The sequence below is a fragment of the Pseudochaenichthys georgianus genome, chromosome 13, assembly GCF_902827115.2.
Source record: "Pseudochaenichthys georgianus chromosome 13, fPseGeo1.2, whole genome shotgun sequence".
NCBI lineage: Eukaryota > Metazoa > Chordata > Actinopteri > Perciformes > Channichthyidae > Pseudochaenichthys > Pseudochaenichthys georgianus.
The window spans coordinates 4,107,260-4,125,627 of NC_047515.1; the positions used below are offsets into that span (position 1 = coordinate 4,107,260).

Sequence of the window (18,368 nt, forward strand, 5' to 3'; positions counted from 1 at the left end):
CTTTCTTCACTCAAACAACACACTGCATCACAGTTGGTGTATCTTTCTTATTTTCAACAAGATTTACATTTTGGACAAACAGAAAGCATTTAGTTAATAGTAAAATGCACATTTAGCAGCACACACATCGTCCCAGTGCAGTCCTGCTGAACCTTGAATGAACTGTTGACATTTGAAAGTCAGAAATGTCATCAGGGCAGGAAATAAACGTGTTCTGCTGCTCGTGTCAGTGCGTTATGGGTCACACTTCACACGGGCCCTTCACTTGCTCACCAAACTAAGGGTTGGCGATATGAAAGTCTTTCATACATCGTTTTACATTGTGCTGGTAGCAATACAACATGTTGATCAACTCCCCCTGAATATGTAACCACAAAACAAACAGTACTTTCGCAGTTTATTTGACTGAAACGTTAGGATTTTGTCGATCATGACACACCTCTTAACTGGAGTGTTGTCCTTCTATTTTATAATAAATTATACGTTTTACACCTTAAAGAGTTCGGCGTGCAACGTTTTTAGGCGTGAACTACTGACACACGTTTTGTGGCAGCTGCACCATGTCCACTGGAGATAACAGCAATATTGGGTTTCAACTTTCATGGCGAGTAATGCGTTGCCATGGAAACGGCATATGATGACGCTTCAGATTTGTTGTAGAGCTTTTTAGGGCACAATGTTTAACAATCATTTGTTGGGCTGCTTGGAGCATGTCCACTGGAGTTAGGACATGGTGTCTCATGGGGGGGGGACATGGTCACCATACGAGGCATTTACTTATATCTCAATACAGCAAACGAGCCTCATCCACTGGATTTTACGGATATGATCTGTCTTGACATTTCCATTTTATGTTAGCTTCTTGGTTTAGTTTCCAGGAAGTGAAATAGATAGTAACTCATACACAAAGTCTCTCATGTATATCCTTTCAGATCACCCAACCTGAGGCGCAACAAACACAAATGTTAATGTGTCTCTGGCTTACTTTCCGAACTCATGAGCAGAGTTGTAGTAAAGTTGCCAAATGTAAAAGCTTAGTGTTCATTTCCTACCCTGTGTATATGTTGTGTGAATAGGACCCTTATGTCTGTTATCATAAGTGGCCTCATACAGTCTTAGCACCAGTGAAGGAAGGCACCTATTCTGAAAACAAAGTGAGGTGTATATGAATTACAGTAAGATGATCAAAAAGCAAAACCAACAAGACCGTCAAAAAACAAATAATAAAAACAACCATATTTGATGGAGTCCATTCATATGACCGCTGGTATCCTGATGCTAACGGACAGTTCATCAGTTCAACACCATCAGACAGCTTGGTCAGAAAGGCGGTGCTGTCTGGATGTTTTTGTCCATGAGTGGGAAATGTTTCTGGAGGTGGAGCGCTCAGTCGGGCTCTCTGCTCTTGTCTTTGTAGAGATGCATCTCCTCCATCTTCTCCTGCAAGAAGGAAACGGGCATGGAGCACCCCCGGGTCCTCTGTGAGTTCACCTGGAAACAGATGAGGCAAATAAAGACGTATTTAATTGCAGAAACAACATTTCGCTTTCAAGTGGGATATCAGTGTCTCATTTGACACGAGTTGAGACATGGAAAGTCTTTGTTTTATCTGCAGAGAAAATAGTTTACACGGTGATGTGTGTAAAACAAAGGCTTGCCAGGAACTCATGATATCAAAATCATTTGAAATGTGTGATAATGATACAAAGGTTTTACAAATACACAGTGGTGCAGTAATCAGTCCTAAAACTCGGAAATGAGACTGCATTTGACCAATCCCGGACTTCATCATTGTTTTTTTATCTGATTTTGGTTAGATGTCTGCAATAAAGGGTGTTGTGGTGAACATGTGTTCTATGGCTACAACACGTCAGTAAATAATATCCTACGGCAACTGTGTCGTAAAAACGGTTGTGACTAAATAGGCTTGTTTGAGACGCCTTGCGGCCTACAGTCTATGGTTGTTGCTCGCCTCGAAAGTAGACTGGAATAGCCGATCGCAGCCGGGGGAGGTCTCAAAAAGATCGCCTGAAGTCGGACAGCTCGGAGTCGGGTTGCGTTCCAATAGTCAATTTAGCTTAGGAACCTTCCTAACCAAGTGAAATGACCCGGAAGTCCCTCAGTGGCAGCCATGATAAGTGCCGTTCCAATTCTCTAGAATGATGAGAATGAAAGGAAAGGAGGTTTCAAACTTCCTTTATAACCTCCTTTAGCGTAGGAACCACTGGACCTCCCTAACCGAAAGGAGAGGAGAAAATGCTGCCCCACAATGCATTGCAGCCGCAGCATTTGCCGTCACTCAACAGTCGGCCGTTCCCGGAAACAACCGATTATGACCGAGAAATGATATCATGAAAGTTACGGTGCTTATTAAGCATTTTAAAACATAGGTGGTAAGTTGCCAAAGTGCTTTGTTTTGAACGTTCATCAGTATTATAATCAAAAAGAGAAATATGAACGTTAGTTTTTACTGAAATTATCAAATAAAGTCAACATCTCAGTCTTTACTGAGCTGTGTGGGGTTTGTTCAACTTTTAAAAGATGTTTGAATGGTGATATACACAGTGATAGATGTTAAGGACTAACGTTTATAATAAATACATTTGTATTGATTTTAAGATCTTTTCATACAATCATACGTATTGGGATCATTGGTATTAATGTGGACCGGAGGGAGAGGGTGACGAGCATAAGTTTCACTTTCCTTTTTTATTTGAATTCCAACTTTGGTCCTGAAGAATATGTTTCTCTGTTGTCCACGTTCATAAAGCAAAGCAGCAGCATCAGAGCACGGTGCAGAGTCTCCAGATGAGTTCACAGGAGTCCCTCGTTCTTATTGAACATCCATGTTGTAGTCCGCTGTATAGAAAACTGTAGTTTCCATGGTTTCCCCACAGCAGCAGACGCACACAATGACGTCCGCTGGCGCATCATAAACACGTCGGATAGTGAAAGTGCAGTCGATTCTCTAAAGTACCGCAGTCTCTTCTCCTAAGTCCTTTTGAATTCTCCTATCCACTATCCCTTAACCCCGTGACGTTTCACTCAGAGGTCAAGGAATAGGAAATAGGGTTAGAATTTAGGAGCTGATTTTTGGATTATCGGAACGCAACCTTGGCTTCGTCTTCTTTTTCTTCTTCTCTCGGTTTTTTGGAGGATTGCAAACAACTTTAAGGTGCATACCGCCACCTCCGGAGTCGGCTTGACTCGGTTTGCATTTATAAAGAATGCACACGTGTTACATTTGTTCCTGCTCAAGATTAGATTTAACTTTATTGTTATTGCACATATTACAGGTACTGAGACAACGAAATGCAGTTTAGCTTCTAACCAGGTGCAACAAGCAGTGAAGTGAAAAGTAATGTACACAATCTACAGAATAAAATATAGAATGAATTGAATGATGAATAAACAGTGAGGGGTATGAATACACTTGATATACACAGCAGCCTGTGAGCAGCATGAACAGTGTGTATGAATACACTTGATATACACAGCAGCCTGTGAGCAGCATGAACAGTGTGTATGAATACACTTGATATACACAGCAGCCTGTGAGCAGTATGAACAGTGTGTATGAATACACTAGATATCAGCCTGTGAGCAGCATGAACAGTGTGTATGAATATGCTAAGATATATAAAGTATGAAAACGGTAAGCAGTGCAAGTATAGTATAAAATATATAGATATTAATTTCATGATGATAAACATTGTGGAACAATGATGAAAAATGGGAATGGATGTGGCGACGTAAAACTGACACAAAACAACAACAAACTTTTGCCAGCCAATTGGAGAGCTTCATCAGCAGCACGGGGTAAAAACCACCAATGAGCGCTCAGCTCGAGATACCAGCGAGCCGTTTCCCATCAAGCATTTAGCTTCCGAAGCCGGTGGAGAGGAGCCTCGCCGCGCCTTGCTCTCACGGCCCCTGACGGCTGCGGGCGTCTTTGTCCCGCGAGATTTCAACGTCTCATGTAGGCGAGCCTATGGGCGAGCCTCCAGAGCAAGTCAGACAAAATGACTAACCATTAGGCGCATTCACACCACAGTACTTTTCCCACAAAGGTTCATGAGAACTTAGATCGCATGAACTAAGTTCAGATCGCGTTCACATCGGAATAAATCCCTGGGGGAGGATTAGGCAAATGAAGCCGCTGACGTCACTTCTTCTTCTGCTTTGGGTTTACTGGCAAACCACTTCAAACCACTTCACAGCGTATACTGCCGCCCAAAGTCCCCGGAGTTGGGGACTGGCCTTCCGAGTAAATCGCCAGAACGCCGACACCTCCTCATCTCCACCGCTCCCATGTTTTATTTGTGTTGCCATAAGTTAGTCTCTCTGCGTTTCTGCGCTAAAAATGCTAATAATGCTAATGCAAGGATAATAAAATGGCGGCGTCACAAAACTTGTTGGGAGTTTTACGGGGCGTGGTTTGCAATCCGCCCAGCCAATCAGACATAGGAACCTTTTTCTCCCACGAAAGTCCCTGCTCTCTAGCAGGGACGGAAAAGGGGGTGAAAAGGTTCAACTTCTCATGAACTAATTTTAGTTCCGGCTCTTTTTGGTGTGAACGCAACATTTGGGAACTATATCGGAACTAAAGTGGGAAAAGTACTGCGGTGTGAACGCGCCTCTTGTCACTACCCGATCTGCAGCTCTGCCCGATCGGTACTGCGCATGTGCGAGATGGTCCGCCATATTGGACAACTCCGGACGGCAACCCAAGATGGACACTTGACACAGTGGCTTTTAGCAAAGCTCAAAAAGAAAACTCGAGAGAGATGAGTTATTGTTATTACAACGTGACTTCACTATTATTTAACAACTCTTTTTATTGGGTTCTTTTATTTGGGGTTAAGTACATTGTCAGAATAAGTGAGAAATGAATTTAACTTCTGTTAGACAGCTATCATACTGAATACATATTTACTGTGAATGTGTGCAAAAATGTATGGCACCACCTATGTTTTAAAATGCTTAATAAGCACCGTAACTTTCATGATATCATTTCGGTCATAATCGGTTGTTTCCGTGAACGGCCGACTGTTGAGTGACGGCAAATGCTGCGGCTGCAAGGCATTGTGGGGCAGCATTTTCGCTTCTCCTGTCGGTTAGGGAGGTCCAGTGGTTCCTAAGCTAAAGGAGGTTATAAAGGAAGTTTGAAACCTCCTTTCCTTTCATTCTCATCATTCTAGAGAATTGGAACGGCACTTATCATGGCTGCCACTGAGGGACTTCCGGGTCATTTCACTCCTTTAGGAAGGTTCCTAAGCTAAATGGACTATTCGACTTCAGCCTTAGTTTTAAGAGCAATGGGACGTCCTTTCCTCCGGAGCGTCACGTGAAGGACGTCCGTTTGTGATGACGCAGCACAGCTGATCGTCTGACAGCAGCTCTGTCCCCGTTATTTCCACACACACCCCCGCCTCTGTTAGTACACATTTACCGACACAAACATTTGTATCATCTGTTGTAGACCCCAATAAATAAAATCAAATAAGAACTCATTCTAAAAAAGATAAACGCCATTCTTAAAATGTAAACGAACATTAGTTGGATTAATATTGATTAGAGTGCACAATAGAAATAAAATAATTGAGAGAAGAAAAAGAGATATGTTATCTATCAAAACCCAGTTAGATTAACATTCATTGGATTGCACACTTTGTTTGTTTGTGTGGATATGTAGCACATTAACATTTTAACACTTAATGACTGACTGAATGGAAATGAAAATTTAAAACGAAAATCATGAAAATGTTTCCAAAAAATGAAGAAAATGATTTTTGACCACTTTGTTGTTCAGATATATCACATATTTGTAACTAAATTAAACATGAATTGAAACAAAACACAGTATAAACTGAGGAGTGAGTCCCGTGAGTTTCATTTATTTTCTTCACTCCGCTGGGACACTGCTCTCATGTCAAGAAGCATCAGATCAGTGCATGCACTGCATCGTCCAATCAGTGAGTGATACACAGTAAGGGGGCGGGGCGAGTGTCTGAGGATTTCATCGAAGGATGGTCTGGTGGTTCGTCGATTATAGCTCCTACATTATCGCTCCTCGGTCCTCCGGCAAAAATAAGGCCATTGGGACGCTACTCAAGATGGCGCAGACAAATCAACTTCCGGTGAGACCGAGGAGCGAGGAAATGAAAAACAAGAGAAGTGAGAAGGGCCCAGTGACAACCATCATGCAACGCACTAGCAATACGTTGATCGCAACTGCGCAGGTCTCGCTTGTCTCAAACAAACCTAATAAGACTAAATGTGATCACGTTGATCATTAGCTGCCTTTAGCTTAGCACTTAGCAGTGGTGATTTACAGCATGTGATCGAGTTTGTCTATAGCCAAACATTAGCTTTTTACATCTGACGATTGCACTTACTCTTCAAAAAATAATGCTGTTAATATGTGGAGATTATCCTGCTTTTTTCCAAAGTCCAGTGGATGAATCCCATTACATTTTGTGAAAAGAGCGCTTGTAATGCTAACTTCCAGGTCGGTCTACCAAAATACGTCATCACTACATCACTCTGTTACACGCTTTAAATGACTTTCAAATAACAGCAAAACTGTTCATTTTCACCAAATGAATTTAACCTAGGCTACATATTTTACAATGTGCTTGACAGTAAGCAGTATTGGTGATCCGCATGTCGCTCCTGTAATAGCAGCTTAAAGTGAATCACTGCTGGAAGCTCGAACGTTGTAGCCCCTAGTGATGGGAATTATGGCTCTTTGAAGGGAGCCGGATCTTATGGCTCCGTTCCTTTGCGAGAGCCGTTCAAAAGAGCCGTTTTTTTAAGAGGGCGGCGTTAATAGGTTTATCTGCGAAATATACCTTTTATAATTCAATCAAATGTAGCCCTGTTTTGACTAATGATGTATATGTGTACACATCACTTAAATCATTGATTTACAGACCCTTGTAACTCTCTGATTGTAGAACCACGCAAAAAAAAAAAAAAAACACTTATACAAACTGAAACTGACAACAAATCTTTGCTGATAAATAACATAATGAAAATAAATATATTGCAATGCTCAAAACAGCAGCACCCAACCGTCTCTAATCCTTGGATATTACATGTCATGTCACCTGTAGCGCGGAGATCATCATATCATTCTGTCTTGTATTACTTAACAAAAAAGAAATGGTTCGTTCGCGGGCGCGAGTCGGCTCCCGTCGTTCACTTAAAAGAGCCGGCTCGTTCGCGACCGACACATCACTATTAGCCCCACATTGAGTCACTCCAGAGATCAAGACTGACATGCTGACATGCTGATATTTCTAAGCTAGACAGAAACAGAGAAACCCACCTTGCAGGGACTCATGTCCTGTCTCCTCTTTCTCTCTGGGGATGCGTGAACAAGCGAGTTGTGGTGAACTCCTCTCCTGTCCTTCTTCTCGGGGGTCCAAACTCCAGGGTCCGTCTGAGTGGAGCAGTCGGACGACGTGGAGTCACTGCTGTTGCTTTTCCAAAGAGCGGTGCCCTGGTGGTTTTCTGTCTCGTTACTTTGGGGGAAGACAAAGGCCTCCTCTTCTATGTCTGCTAGGGAACAAAACATAAAGACTTCAGTGTCATCTTATGGAGAGGGAATGTGTGGGTGTTGTGCGTACGACAGAGAAAGACTCACTCCAGGTGTTACCCTTGACTCTGGTGTCGGGAGCTGGGGTGCAGGGGCACGACCCGGTGGTGTTTTTATGTTTCTTTAAGCAAGCTATTTCCACCAGGTCTCTACAGTGCCTGTGGCAGTTTATCCCACAGTCTGAGAGAAGGAAAACACATGGGCGATAACAGCTTTGCTCGTGACCTTGATAACTCTGTGGACGTATGGAATTATGGATTTTGATCTTACCTTTACAATGGTATCCTTGTTTGATGACTCCCCACAGCTACAAGAGAACAGACAGGACACGTCACACTTCAGTTTGATTGGCCATTTAAAAAGGATATAACGGATACTCACAAAGCCTCCGCAATTCTCGCAAAACGTTGGCCGCTTGTACGTGGTTTCGTGGAAGTTATGCGTATTGAAGCGGTAGCCCAGCTTGGCACATATCGACATTCCCCTCATGAAGTAAGAGGTGATTTCTTCATGGCTGATTTCTCCCTCCCTGGGCAGAACATTCCCCAAAATGTAACAACAAAAAGTGAGGTCGTTTTTTTACAAACAGCTCATGCTGATTTGTGCTTTTACATCCGACTGCGAGATGCCCTTCCTCACCTGTCAGCTTCGTGAGTGCAGAAGGAGAAGGGGAAGTTGGCTGCTATTTTCTCAAAGTCGTCCAGCGAGATGTATCCATCCTGGTTCTGGTCGTAGTTTTTCATGATGGACTGCAGGGGGCGACAGAGCAATCAGACAGTCGGTTGAAGCAGTCGAGGAGCAGTTGGTTAGTTCTGCTTTGCCCTGCCATGTAATAAGGAAGTGAGAAACGGGAGGTTGTTGCAGAGTCACACACTCACATCCACCATCTGTTTGACGTGTTTAGATATGGTGTCAGGGTCGAGCCTGGGGGTGACCCCTGACCCCCACTCGGCCACCACGGGCGCTTTCACCGGAGCGACGGGCTGTGGAGTGACACGAAGAACGGCACGTGTGAAAGGAGAAGAAAAAGACAGAGCACACCCACCACACAACACGCGTCCCTAACGTCTGCAGCGCTTTGATGTGGCGGATTGTTGACGTGTTTCAGCAACGAGTGTGTGCTCTTGTTTGGACCAAGATGTGACTCCCACTGAGAGCACACCCTCTTCTCGAGAAGAGAGACGTGTGCGCCTGATGGCGTTAGATACAGCCTCAGAGAGAAGGAGTGTGCATCCTACTGACCTGGATCTTGGTGTTTCTGGGTTCCTTGTTGTATGAAAGTTCATATATCTCGTCCTCGGTGTAGTATAGATCTAGGGAGAGCTGAAGCAATAAAAGAACATTACATTACACGGCATTGAGCGCTTTTGGCGACATGCCCGTCCTGATCCAATGTCTTGAATCCGAATTCTATCAAAGTAAATCATCTCTGGGTCTGTGTCTCGCACCGTGAGCAGATGCAGGAGGTCTTTGTTGGCCTCGAAGGGCGGCGTGCAGCTGTGGGTGGCCACCAGGTCACTGATGTTGCTGTACAGGTGCTGCAGTTTGCTCAGGTTGATCTTGTCCTGGTCGATGTAGTCCGGCAGGGCCTCGTTCAGGGAGATCAGGTCCTTCAGGTGGACCCCCAGGATGGGCACCTTGAAACCGCTGCACTCGTTGTAAAGCCGCCGGTAGTTGATGTAGTTGCTGCCTGAGGAGAGCAGCTCCGTCATCTCACCCAGGGCCTGAGAGAGGAGAAGGGTCAAGAGGGATGATGATGATGATGGTGATGATGGTGATGATGATGATGGTGGTAGACCAACACACCAATACAGACTGTTACACCACTGCAGTATGACTGACTTTTACAATAGGAACTGTTGATGGACACTTGTGTACATGTTAGTATTATTATTGCTGGATGCTACCTCAGTCACTCTTTTGGTTCTAGTTCTTCATTACACTGCATACGTTTAAGGACATAGTTGTATGGACAATGTCCTTATTGTATGGCATACTGTTTGGAAATGTAATTCTAATCCTGTTTTCATCAGTTCATAATTTTAGTAAAGTCAAAACATATATATACATTTTTAGATATGACAGAAAGAAGTTGGAAGTAATAGAAATCTTTTGGTGGCTCACATTAGCTAAGTAAGTAGATAAGGCTAGCTTAAAGGGGACACGTAGAAAGATGTAGACACGGACAGGGAGCAGCGTTAGCTTTAGTCCCTTCGTCAGGTTGAGGGCACAGAGTACCGGAGTTTTGGTGTGTAGTGGCTAAGTAGCACTTGTGGTTTGTGAGGTCAGTGTTTTAATCCTGTCCTGTTAGCGTCTCATGTTATTCTGTGTCTTTGTGTTGGTCTTTTCCTGCTTGTTCGTACCCATGGAAGTCTGTTTACGCCTGCAAGAATATTTGCTGCAAGGCTGTAGCTAACAGAGTCCAGACTAGCCCATACTACACACAAGGCTATCGGGGAATGGGGCTAAGGATTAGCTTACATCCTAAAACCGTTGGGGAGCATGGGCTCTTGTTTTTGCGTATGTCTGCCCAGTAAAGATGGGAGACCCTAAGTGATATAGCTACCTTAGTGATGTCGGGGGTCAGCAGGTTGGAGGTGTCTTTGAGGCGGGAGATGGAGCTGTGACAGAGGCCCCCGGTCACGGCCATTAGAGTGTTAAAGTTTTGCAGCGCTCGAAGTCTCTGCAGAGGAAAGAGCAGAGTGAAAGTCATCGCTGACCAGGTCTTGGTTGTCCAATCCCCCTCGTGGTGTCTGAACCCTGATCCGGTTTACCTGAGCCACGTGGATGAACTTCGTGAAGACCTGGGCTCTCTGCTGGGCCGTGTGTCTGCTGAGGATCATCAGCTGCACCCACTGAGAGACCCCGTTACACATCATGACGGAGCGCTCCAGAGCGGGGTTGTCCCTCACCGAGCCGCGCACCACGTAGCTGCGGTAGTCCATGAACTGGCCAATCAGAGAGCAGCGTTTATGCGGGAAACAACTGTTTTTAATCAGTTTTTCGAGCAGAAGTGGAGAAATCTGTCACAAATTCACCCCGATCACCATTTACCAACCACCTGATTGGATTATGAATCACTGTCATCTAGAAGCAGCGTTGAACCTGACTTATGAATGAAAGAAAGCTGTGTTGACATGGTGCTATCTTTACATTGACCAGCTCTCCGGTTCCTACGTGTGTTCTGAGGGGTTTACACAGTCGGCTGTTTCCTGATGAGTAGAGTGAAGCCAGAATGAGTCCTAAAGCCCTGGAATGAGTAATGCCATGGTTCAGCACTTCCAGTTCCACGAGTGTTTTAGTTAGAGGCCTGATAGAAGGTCTGCGGTTAACACAAGCTGAAGGGATTTGAATGTTTTATTGTACAAGTACATATCCCTCCGAAGATTCTACGTGTCTTAAAAACAGCGGTTGCTAACAATTGTCTGAATGAGAATACTAAACGTCACCATGCCGAACATCAGCTGCTTTTAGCATCGCGGTTGTTCAATTAGTTATTTGATTTAATGACATGAGACGGATTTGAGCTTTAAGCTAATTTCCATCCGCAGTCCCGTCACATACAACATACAGTCATACATACATACAGTCATACATACATACATACATACATACATACATACATACATACATACATACATACATACATACATACATACAGTCATACAACATACATACATACATACATACACACATACATACAGTCATACAACATACATACATACATACAGTCATACAACATACAACATACATACATACATACATACAGTCATACAACATACAACATACATACATACATACATACATACAAGAACATGGCATTTATATACAGCACAAATAAATACATGACATGCAGCCTAGCGTTAGTTTTTTTTACTTGCCTCTATCTAACAAATTCTAAAGGTTGTGATAATATGTGAAGATTATCCTGCTGATCAAAATGTTTAACTTTTATAAATGTGTCTTTGCCACAGATTTTATTTTCTGCAATATGAGGCAATCTAATTGAGAAGTCCCATTGCTTCTAGTCTTCCGGGTTCAGCCGACACACATACCTCATTGCTGAACCACTGTGGAGTGATGCAAAGGAAAACAATTCTAAAATAGCAAATACACTTTATTTAATTAGATAATGATAGTTTTTGGTTTAATGCTCTTTTAGGGTGTAAGTAATGAAACCGTCCATTGGGTCGAGCTGGAGAAATGCTCAAATTTGCAAAACGGTAAGTAATGCGGCAGATAATATTCACCAATCACACGCTGTTCCTCACAATCTGGTCAGACTAAAGCCTTTTTAAACGGGGCCCTTTACCTTGTGTGGCCGATAAACCCTCAGCAACAAGGAATGGATTTGACTCTATATATTATAAGACATTTAGCATTTGAATTGGGCTTTGGTCAATAAAGCGTGTTAATTCATCTGTTGTGTAGAAACGTTCATCCTCAGCGAGTGTTGGTCCTGGCATCCTCACAAGGCCTCATTAAGCAAAGTCAAAGCAGTACAGTGCTAAGCTGCTGCCTGAACTCACTGAGACGTTGCAGAAGTTCTTGAACTCCAGGTAGCTCAGGTGCTCGGCCATCTCATGGGGCTCCATGTGGTCGAAGATCAGAGACACCTTCCTCTTCTTCACGGAGGGCGAGGGTGCCTGGAACATGTTTGCATGAGGGCCTCTGGGGACAAAAATAGACGTTCATTTTTCTATTTATAGAAAAACTCTATTTTCTATTTTTAGTAAAACATGTTTGGCTAAATAACGCATCCCTCCACGCAATAGGGGTGAATGAAACAAGAACACGGCTCACAAGCAGGAGTTGTCGACGAGTTGGGAGTGCGTTTCAACTCCATCGGACCGCACCAGCGCCCACAGGTCCCCCATGGTCTGCTCCAGGAGGGGGTCCGCCTCAAACACTGCCGGGAACTGGCTGATCCACTGCCTTGCCACCAAGCAGCACAGGAAACATGCTTACTACCCGCACAGAGAGCAGGATAACCAGTTCTGTCACACAACACGTGCCCGGTGCCCTTACTCACCTGATGAGGTGGCAGATCTGAGTCCGCTTCAGGCCCCTCTTATCCGAGGGACAGTCCTTATAAGTGAGAGAAAGAGTCAAGGATCTGAAACACCCGGTGCAAGAAGTGGCAGAACATTACACGAGCAGGGATATATATTTAAAATCTGCTCGTGGACAAAACAAAGCCACGGCTGGTTCCCTGATCTGATCAAAGGACGTGGACATGTGCCCCCGTGGGACCGGCACTGAGAGACAGCGGAGGATATAGGGTGAGAAGTTTCTGGGCGAACATCTGAGATGGCACCACCCAACTGTGCATCATCAGGGTCATATCGACCAGCTGGGACCCCCTGGGGCTGGTGAGCTTCCCCTCTGGATCTGCAGCCAAAGCACAGCAGAGGATTGGTTAAAACAACAACAATAACACCAGGAAGTGGACAAGCAGGGTGGGTCAGTGGACACGTTCAGCTGGCTTTAGAAACTCAGCTCCATGTGAGTGGGCTTTCGATGTTCAAACTGCTCTTCTCCATGTGCTTTGCTTTTCTGGCTGATTGGACTTCCTGTCGGAGTGAGCGTCTTACGGTATTAACCTTGCGATAAAATGGCCATCCACCATTGGAGAAACATCCAACTGTATATTAGGGTAGAAATAGGCAATTGAAGGAAAAAAGACTATTTACTTTGAGGTGTGCCTTTTCATAAAAAGAGCAACCAAGTGAAAGTCAATGTCTATCACTGGGTTGTTTATGGCAGTTGGTAAAAGCAGGGCTTTATTGAAATGGACTGGCATGTGGGGGTTTCACCACTTGTGGACAGTTTTTTTTAATTATTATTATTATTATTATCATCATTATTATTATTATTATAAATATTCAATCGCCAAGACAAGGTGATTATTATTATTATTATTATTATTATTATTATTATTATTAAAGGTGGGGTAGGTAAGTTTGAGAAACCGGCTCGAGATCGCTAGAATTTGAAAATACACAACCGGAGAAAATCTGCCACTTCCTTATAGAGCCCCTCCTCCAACACACACAAACGCGCACATGACCAATGAGGGCACGAGATAAGTTTGTGCCCCGATGGAAGGCTGACAGGCAGGTAGGCCATCCGCTAAACGGATTGGTTGTACTTTTTACAGTATTACGGCTTCTACAGATGACATTTTTTTATGGATTTTTTGTCAAAGCACTTCAGATATTCATTGCTGTCGGGATGTTAAGAGCATTCCATGGAATATAACAAAAAGTGTATCTCGAGCCGGTTTCTCAAACTTACCTACCCCACCTTTAATAGTAGTAGTGGAATACTTTTTATTGTTATAATTAATATTATATTTCCCTGGATTAACCCAGATTGACACAGGACCTTATTATTATTAGCATTAAAATAATATGAATAATACATTATTATTATTATTATTAGTAGTAGTAGTAGTAGTAGTAGTAGTAGTAGTAGTAGTAGTATTAGTAATATAAATATGTTTATGTTATTATTCATATGTTTATATTACATAATTAATATATTTGTATATACATTATTATTTCAATTATTCAAGTTAAAACTTTAAGCACCACAAAATAAATCTAATTGACCTCCTTTAGTGTGGCAGGAGGACCTCAGCCAATCAGGCTGCGTGTGATCTGTACATCAGTATTATATGACAGGTTTTTGTGATGTTGAGGAATTGACCAATGAGGAGTGAGAGAGCTTAGAGAGGAGAGAGAGAGTGGTTCAGTGCAGCATGGGAATAGCTGGTTGGCCTCAGCGGTCCGACAGAACAAAGCTTGATTGTATGAGACTGCCCTTTGTCTCCCCCCCTCCGCCCCCTCCCTGTCAGTCTCTCTCAGTCTGCACCCCCCCCCCCCTCCTCCTCTCTCCCTCATCCCTCATTTATATAACCTGCTTGTGATGAAGAGTAAAGACACATGACAAAGTTGGGGAACACGCTGACACGTGGCGACTGACCGAAGCAGTTCAGGCAGCGCTGGATGAGCTCATCCAGGCTGGCAGCTCCGGGGTTGGGGGCCGAGCTGGGGCCCTGCAGGGCCCTCGTGATGTCCTGGGGACTGGGACATGTGTTCCTCCTGCGCTGGACCATCTTCCTGCTCTCTCCATGGGGCTTCCTGAGGGGGGGAGAGACCAGTCTGAGACCACAACAACAACACAAACAACTACTGCACTTATTGGAACACAACATATCCCACTCAGAGGAGAATGCAACGTGTGTCTGACCCTGAGGTGGAAGAAAGGCTGGCTGCCAAGAGGGCCAAACACAAGGAAACCTAACCGGGGAAATGTTTTCCACAATTCTCAAAAAAATTCAAACAATTTATTTAATCAGAGAATGAAAAACTAAAGGATCGTACTGGGAACATTCAAGAAAGCTGCATTCGCACATCTATTTTCCTTCTTTTTGTATTGATGTATTAAATGTACATGTTATCTTTCATAGTAATCAATCCTTTGCCGATATGACTTCTGAAATGGGACTTTTTGTTGAATTTGTCTAGGATTTTTTTTCTTTTCCCAAATTCTCTAATAGATACCCACAATTGATGAAATCGCACTGAGTATGATGTATATATTACCAGTTATATTTAGTTTAATAATCAAAAACTTGTTTTGTTGGCTACTATGAGGGTTATAAATGGCACTTGGGTGAGTTTTGAGTTCAATTCGTTCATTCATGTTAAAAAAAGAACACTTGTGAAGAACAACATTCTGCCTTAGTTGAAAACGCACACATGCATATTGTGATTGTAATAGTTTGCACAATGCTCTGGCAGTACTGAGAGAGAACGAGTCAGACATACAGGAGGATGAGCAGCGTGGAGATAAGTAGAGCAGCGTGTGGTGAGGTGCTGCAGGTCAGCGTCTGAGGAAATGCAACATCTGATAAGCTGTCTGACTCTGAACCATCACACACTCACACACCACACATGTGCTCCTGCACCTGAAGCTGCCAGCAGCACCAGGCGCACTTTATGGTGAAACCATCCAGAAATGTCAATAGCTCACCCACTTTACTACATTGATCATTTATTTAATTGCATTGAGTTGTTCCTCACAGGTGGTGAAGGACATTTCAACCTACACTTATATGTCGAGGTGCATCCATTAGTTAATGCATGCATTGTATTTTTTTGTAAGCTGTCATGATGACTTTTTATAATGTAGTGCAGTAGAAGTAAAACGCACCATGAACTACAAATACTAAAGTACAAGTACGCTAAATTGTGTTTAAGTATTATACTTGAGTTAATGTACTTAATGCATTGTCAGAGTTTTCGTTTCAATGGATAATTCTAATTAAGTGTGGTCATGTTCGAATCATGAAAAACTATTGTTTTCTGTTTGCCAAACAAATACCGCTTTCAGAAGCTCAAATTCATAATGCAACCGCAATTACAGAGACGATTGATGTGCTATTAGTTTATAAGGTATAATCATAATGTACGGTGGCCCTGAAGTGCAAGTCAAAACAGCATTTCAGAAAACACTACAGCATTTCAGAAAACACTTCAACATTTCAACTTTTACGGAAAGGGTATTCCTTTAGGGAGAACACTTCTTGTTTGTGATTGGACAGAGCCAGCCAGAGAAGCACTGCTGTGATTGGTTGTTTTTGCTGCCAATCAAGAAATGACGCTTCATGATTGGTCAGCACCCGACAGCTCAACATGTCCAAAAACATCAGCCGTTAGCTGTTAGCACTCAGAGCTCACAGCTCCTCATATCTGTTCAGAAACTGGACAAAAGTTATGACCAAACCACAGACTGTCTGTGTCATGGAGAATACAGTCGCTGCTTTATTTATGTCTGTATGACGTTGTTGTGAGTGTGGACGGAGCAGCTACAGGTTAGTTTAGCCTGATGGATCCGATTCCATTCAGAAAACACACATTTTAAAAGGTTTTTCGCATGCCGAAAACACAGCTGACAGCCGCGGTGAAACTCCAGCGATTAGAGCATGCGAATATTCGGGACTTATCTCCATGTAAATACTATGGGAGATACCAACTACAACAAAATGACCAATCAGGAAGCGTCATTTCTTAATTGGCAGCAAAAACAACCAATCACAGCAGTGCTTCTCTGGCTGGCTCTGTCGAATCACAAACAAGAAGTGTTCTCCCTAAAGGAATACCCTTTCCGTAAAAGTTGAAATGTGGAAGTGTTTAGTGAAATGCTGTACACTTGACTTACACTTCAGGGCCACCGTAGACTTCAACCTCTCGCATGAATTTGAAAACCAAGGTCAACATAGATGTGTTTATTAGTTGAGAGTTACCGGTCAAAGTTGCCATTACATTGCCTTTGTGGTAGTATTGCATGATTTCCAACGATAGTTACATGAAACCATCTAAACCAAAATCTAAATTTGAGATCTGTACTACAATATGTCACATATCTACACAGACACTGGTTTACAAACCTTTGTAATTTGTATGCGTTTTCTGAATAAAAAGTATCTTTCCGTGCCTGAGTGTATAAGAGCAGCAGAGTTTGAGTCTTGCGCTGCAGCTGTTATTGACAGCATGAAGGATATGTTGTTCTAGAGATCATCATTCCCTCCAAAGGTTTGCTTCCACTGGACAGTGTTGATTGTTTGGCTTTCAATGGCAACACTTTTTCTTGGTAAGATGCCTGAAAAATGTCTGTGTTTACTGAAAGCTAAAAGCTGATTTTCACATTTGGTTCTACGACATAAAATTCATCAGTAAATACCCCACTGGTGAATGTCCAAAGCGTCTATGGGGCATAAAAGCTGCGGTTGCTACTAAGTAAATAAATAAGACACCCCAACTTCATCTCGTTAAACATGAACCCCCTTTAGCTCGCGGTGGTGACGTGAAGTCATGTACTATAAGCGTAATGTTTCCTTTAAAGCGTATGGTTAGTTTGTAGCTACTGGCAATGCATTTACGCTTCAACTATTATCGTGTTAATATGTGGAGTTTTTCCTGCTGAACATAACATGTCAGTATCATATACGTGTGTTTGCAGACCTTGGCGAACACAATGTAAAAATACTATAGCTTTTGGTCAGAGATCCTTGGTGACTTCCCGGCGGGCCTACGGGAACATGTCATCTCTGCACCGCTCTAAACCCTACAGTACAGATGTTGAGTTTGGTCAGCCAACATTCAGGGCAGATAGATTAAGATTAAGATGAACTTTTATTAATCCCTCATGGGGAAATTATTTCTCTGCATTTGACCCATCCTAGTGTTAGGAGCAGTGTGCTGCCATTTTGAACGGCGCCCGGGGAGCAATGTGGGGAACGGTGCCTTGCTCAGGGACACCTCGGTAGCACTTGGTCTTTCGGGGACTTGAACTGGTGACCTTCCAGTTCCCAAGCCAAGTCCCTATCGACTTCGCCACCACTGCCCTAGCAGCACTTATTTTCTAATATGAAGTTGTTAATTTCGCATGTATAAGTTGCTCTTACAAAACAAAGGACACTTGTTGGTTTATGATGTGATTAATGCTTCCTCTTCAGATCAGGGTCTCAGTTTAGCAACGTCTTACTTTATTTCACAATAATCAGTAACACACCCTGTTCATCCTCGGATAGTGAAGGCAAAGGGATTGATCTATACGCCTCCTCCCAAATGTTTAATGAGACCACAGTTTAAGTAAACCCTGACTAGTGTGTGTGTGTGTGTGTGTGTGTGTGTGTGTGTGTGTGTGTGTGTGTGTGTGTGTGTGTGTGTGTGTGTGTGTGTGTGTGTGTGTGTGT

General features: G+C 43.2%; 1 protein-coding gene across 3 annotated transcripts in view; it reads right to left on the reverse strand.

The window, feature by feature from the left end:
- Positions 1 to 27: 27 nt before the first annotated feature.
- rasgrp4 (RAS guanyl releasing protein 4) overlaps positions 28 to 18,368 on the reverse strand; it is a 28,870-nt gene continuing 10,529 nt past the window's right edge. The window contains exons 2-17 of one of the 3 annotated variants that reach the window (XM_034097017.2): positions 14,591 to 14,748; positions 12,883 to 12,994; positions 12,636 to 12,698; positions 12,407 to 12,538; positions 12,133 to 12,274; positions 10,378 to 10,551; positions 10,170 to 10,286; positions 9,052 to 9,327; positions 8,846 to 8,926; positions 8,482 to 8,586; positions 8,243 to 8,352; positions 7,985 to 8,132; positions 7,874 to 7,910; positions 7,652 to 7,783; positions 7,334 to 7,563; positions 28 to 1,491 (exon numbers count right to left, since the gene is read on the reverse strand). In XM_034097017.2, the coding sequence (XP_033952908.1) occupies positions 1,387 to 1,491; positions 7,334 to 7,563; positions 7,652 to 7,783; positions 7,874 to 7,910; positions 7,985 to 8,132; positions 8,243 to 8,352; positions 8,482 to 8,586; positions 8,846 to 8,926; positions 9,052 to 9,327; positions 10,170 to 10,286; positions 10,378 to 10,551; positions 12,133 to 12,274; positions 12,407 to 12,538; positions 12,636 to 12,698; positions 12,883 to 12,994; positions 14,591 to 14,748 (2,122 nt within the window). In that variant the 3' untranslated portion in view covers positions 28 to 1,386. Of the gene's footprint in view, positions 1,492 to 7,333; positions 7,567 to 7,651; positions 7,784 to 7,873; positions 7,911 to 7,984; positions 8,133 to 8,242; positions 8,353 to 8,481; positions 8,587 to 8,845; positions 8,927 to 9,051; positions 9,328 to 10,169; positions 10,287 to 10,377; positions 10,552 to 12,132; positions 12,275 to 12,406; positions 12,539 to 12,635; positions 12,825 to 12,882; positions 12,995 to 14,590; positions 14,749 to 18,368 lie in introns of those variants that run through there. The other 2 variants (XM_034097016.2, XM_034097018.2) reach the window with 2 other exon arrangements.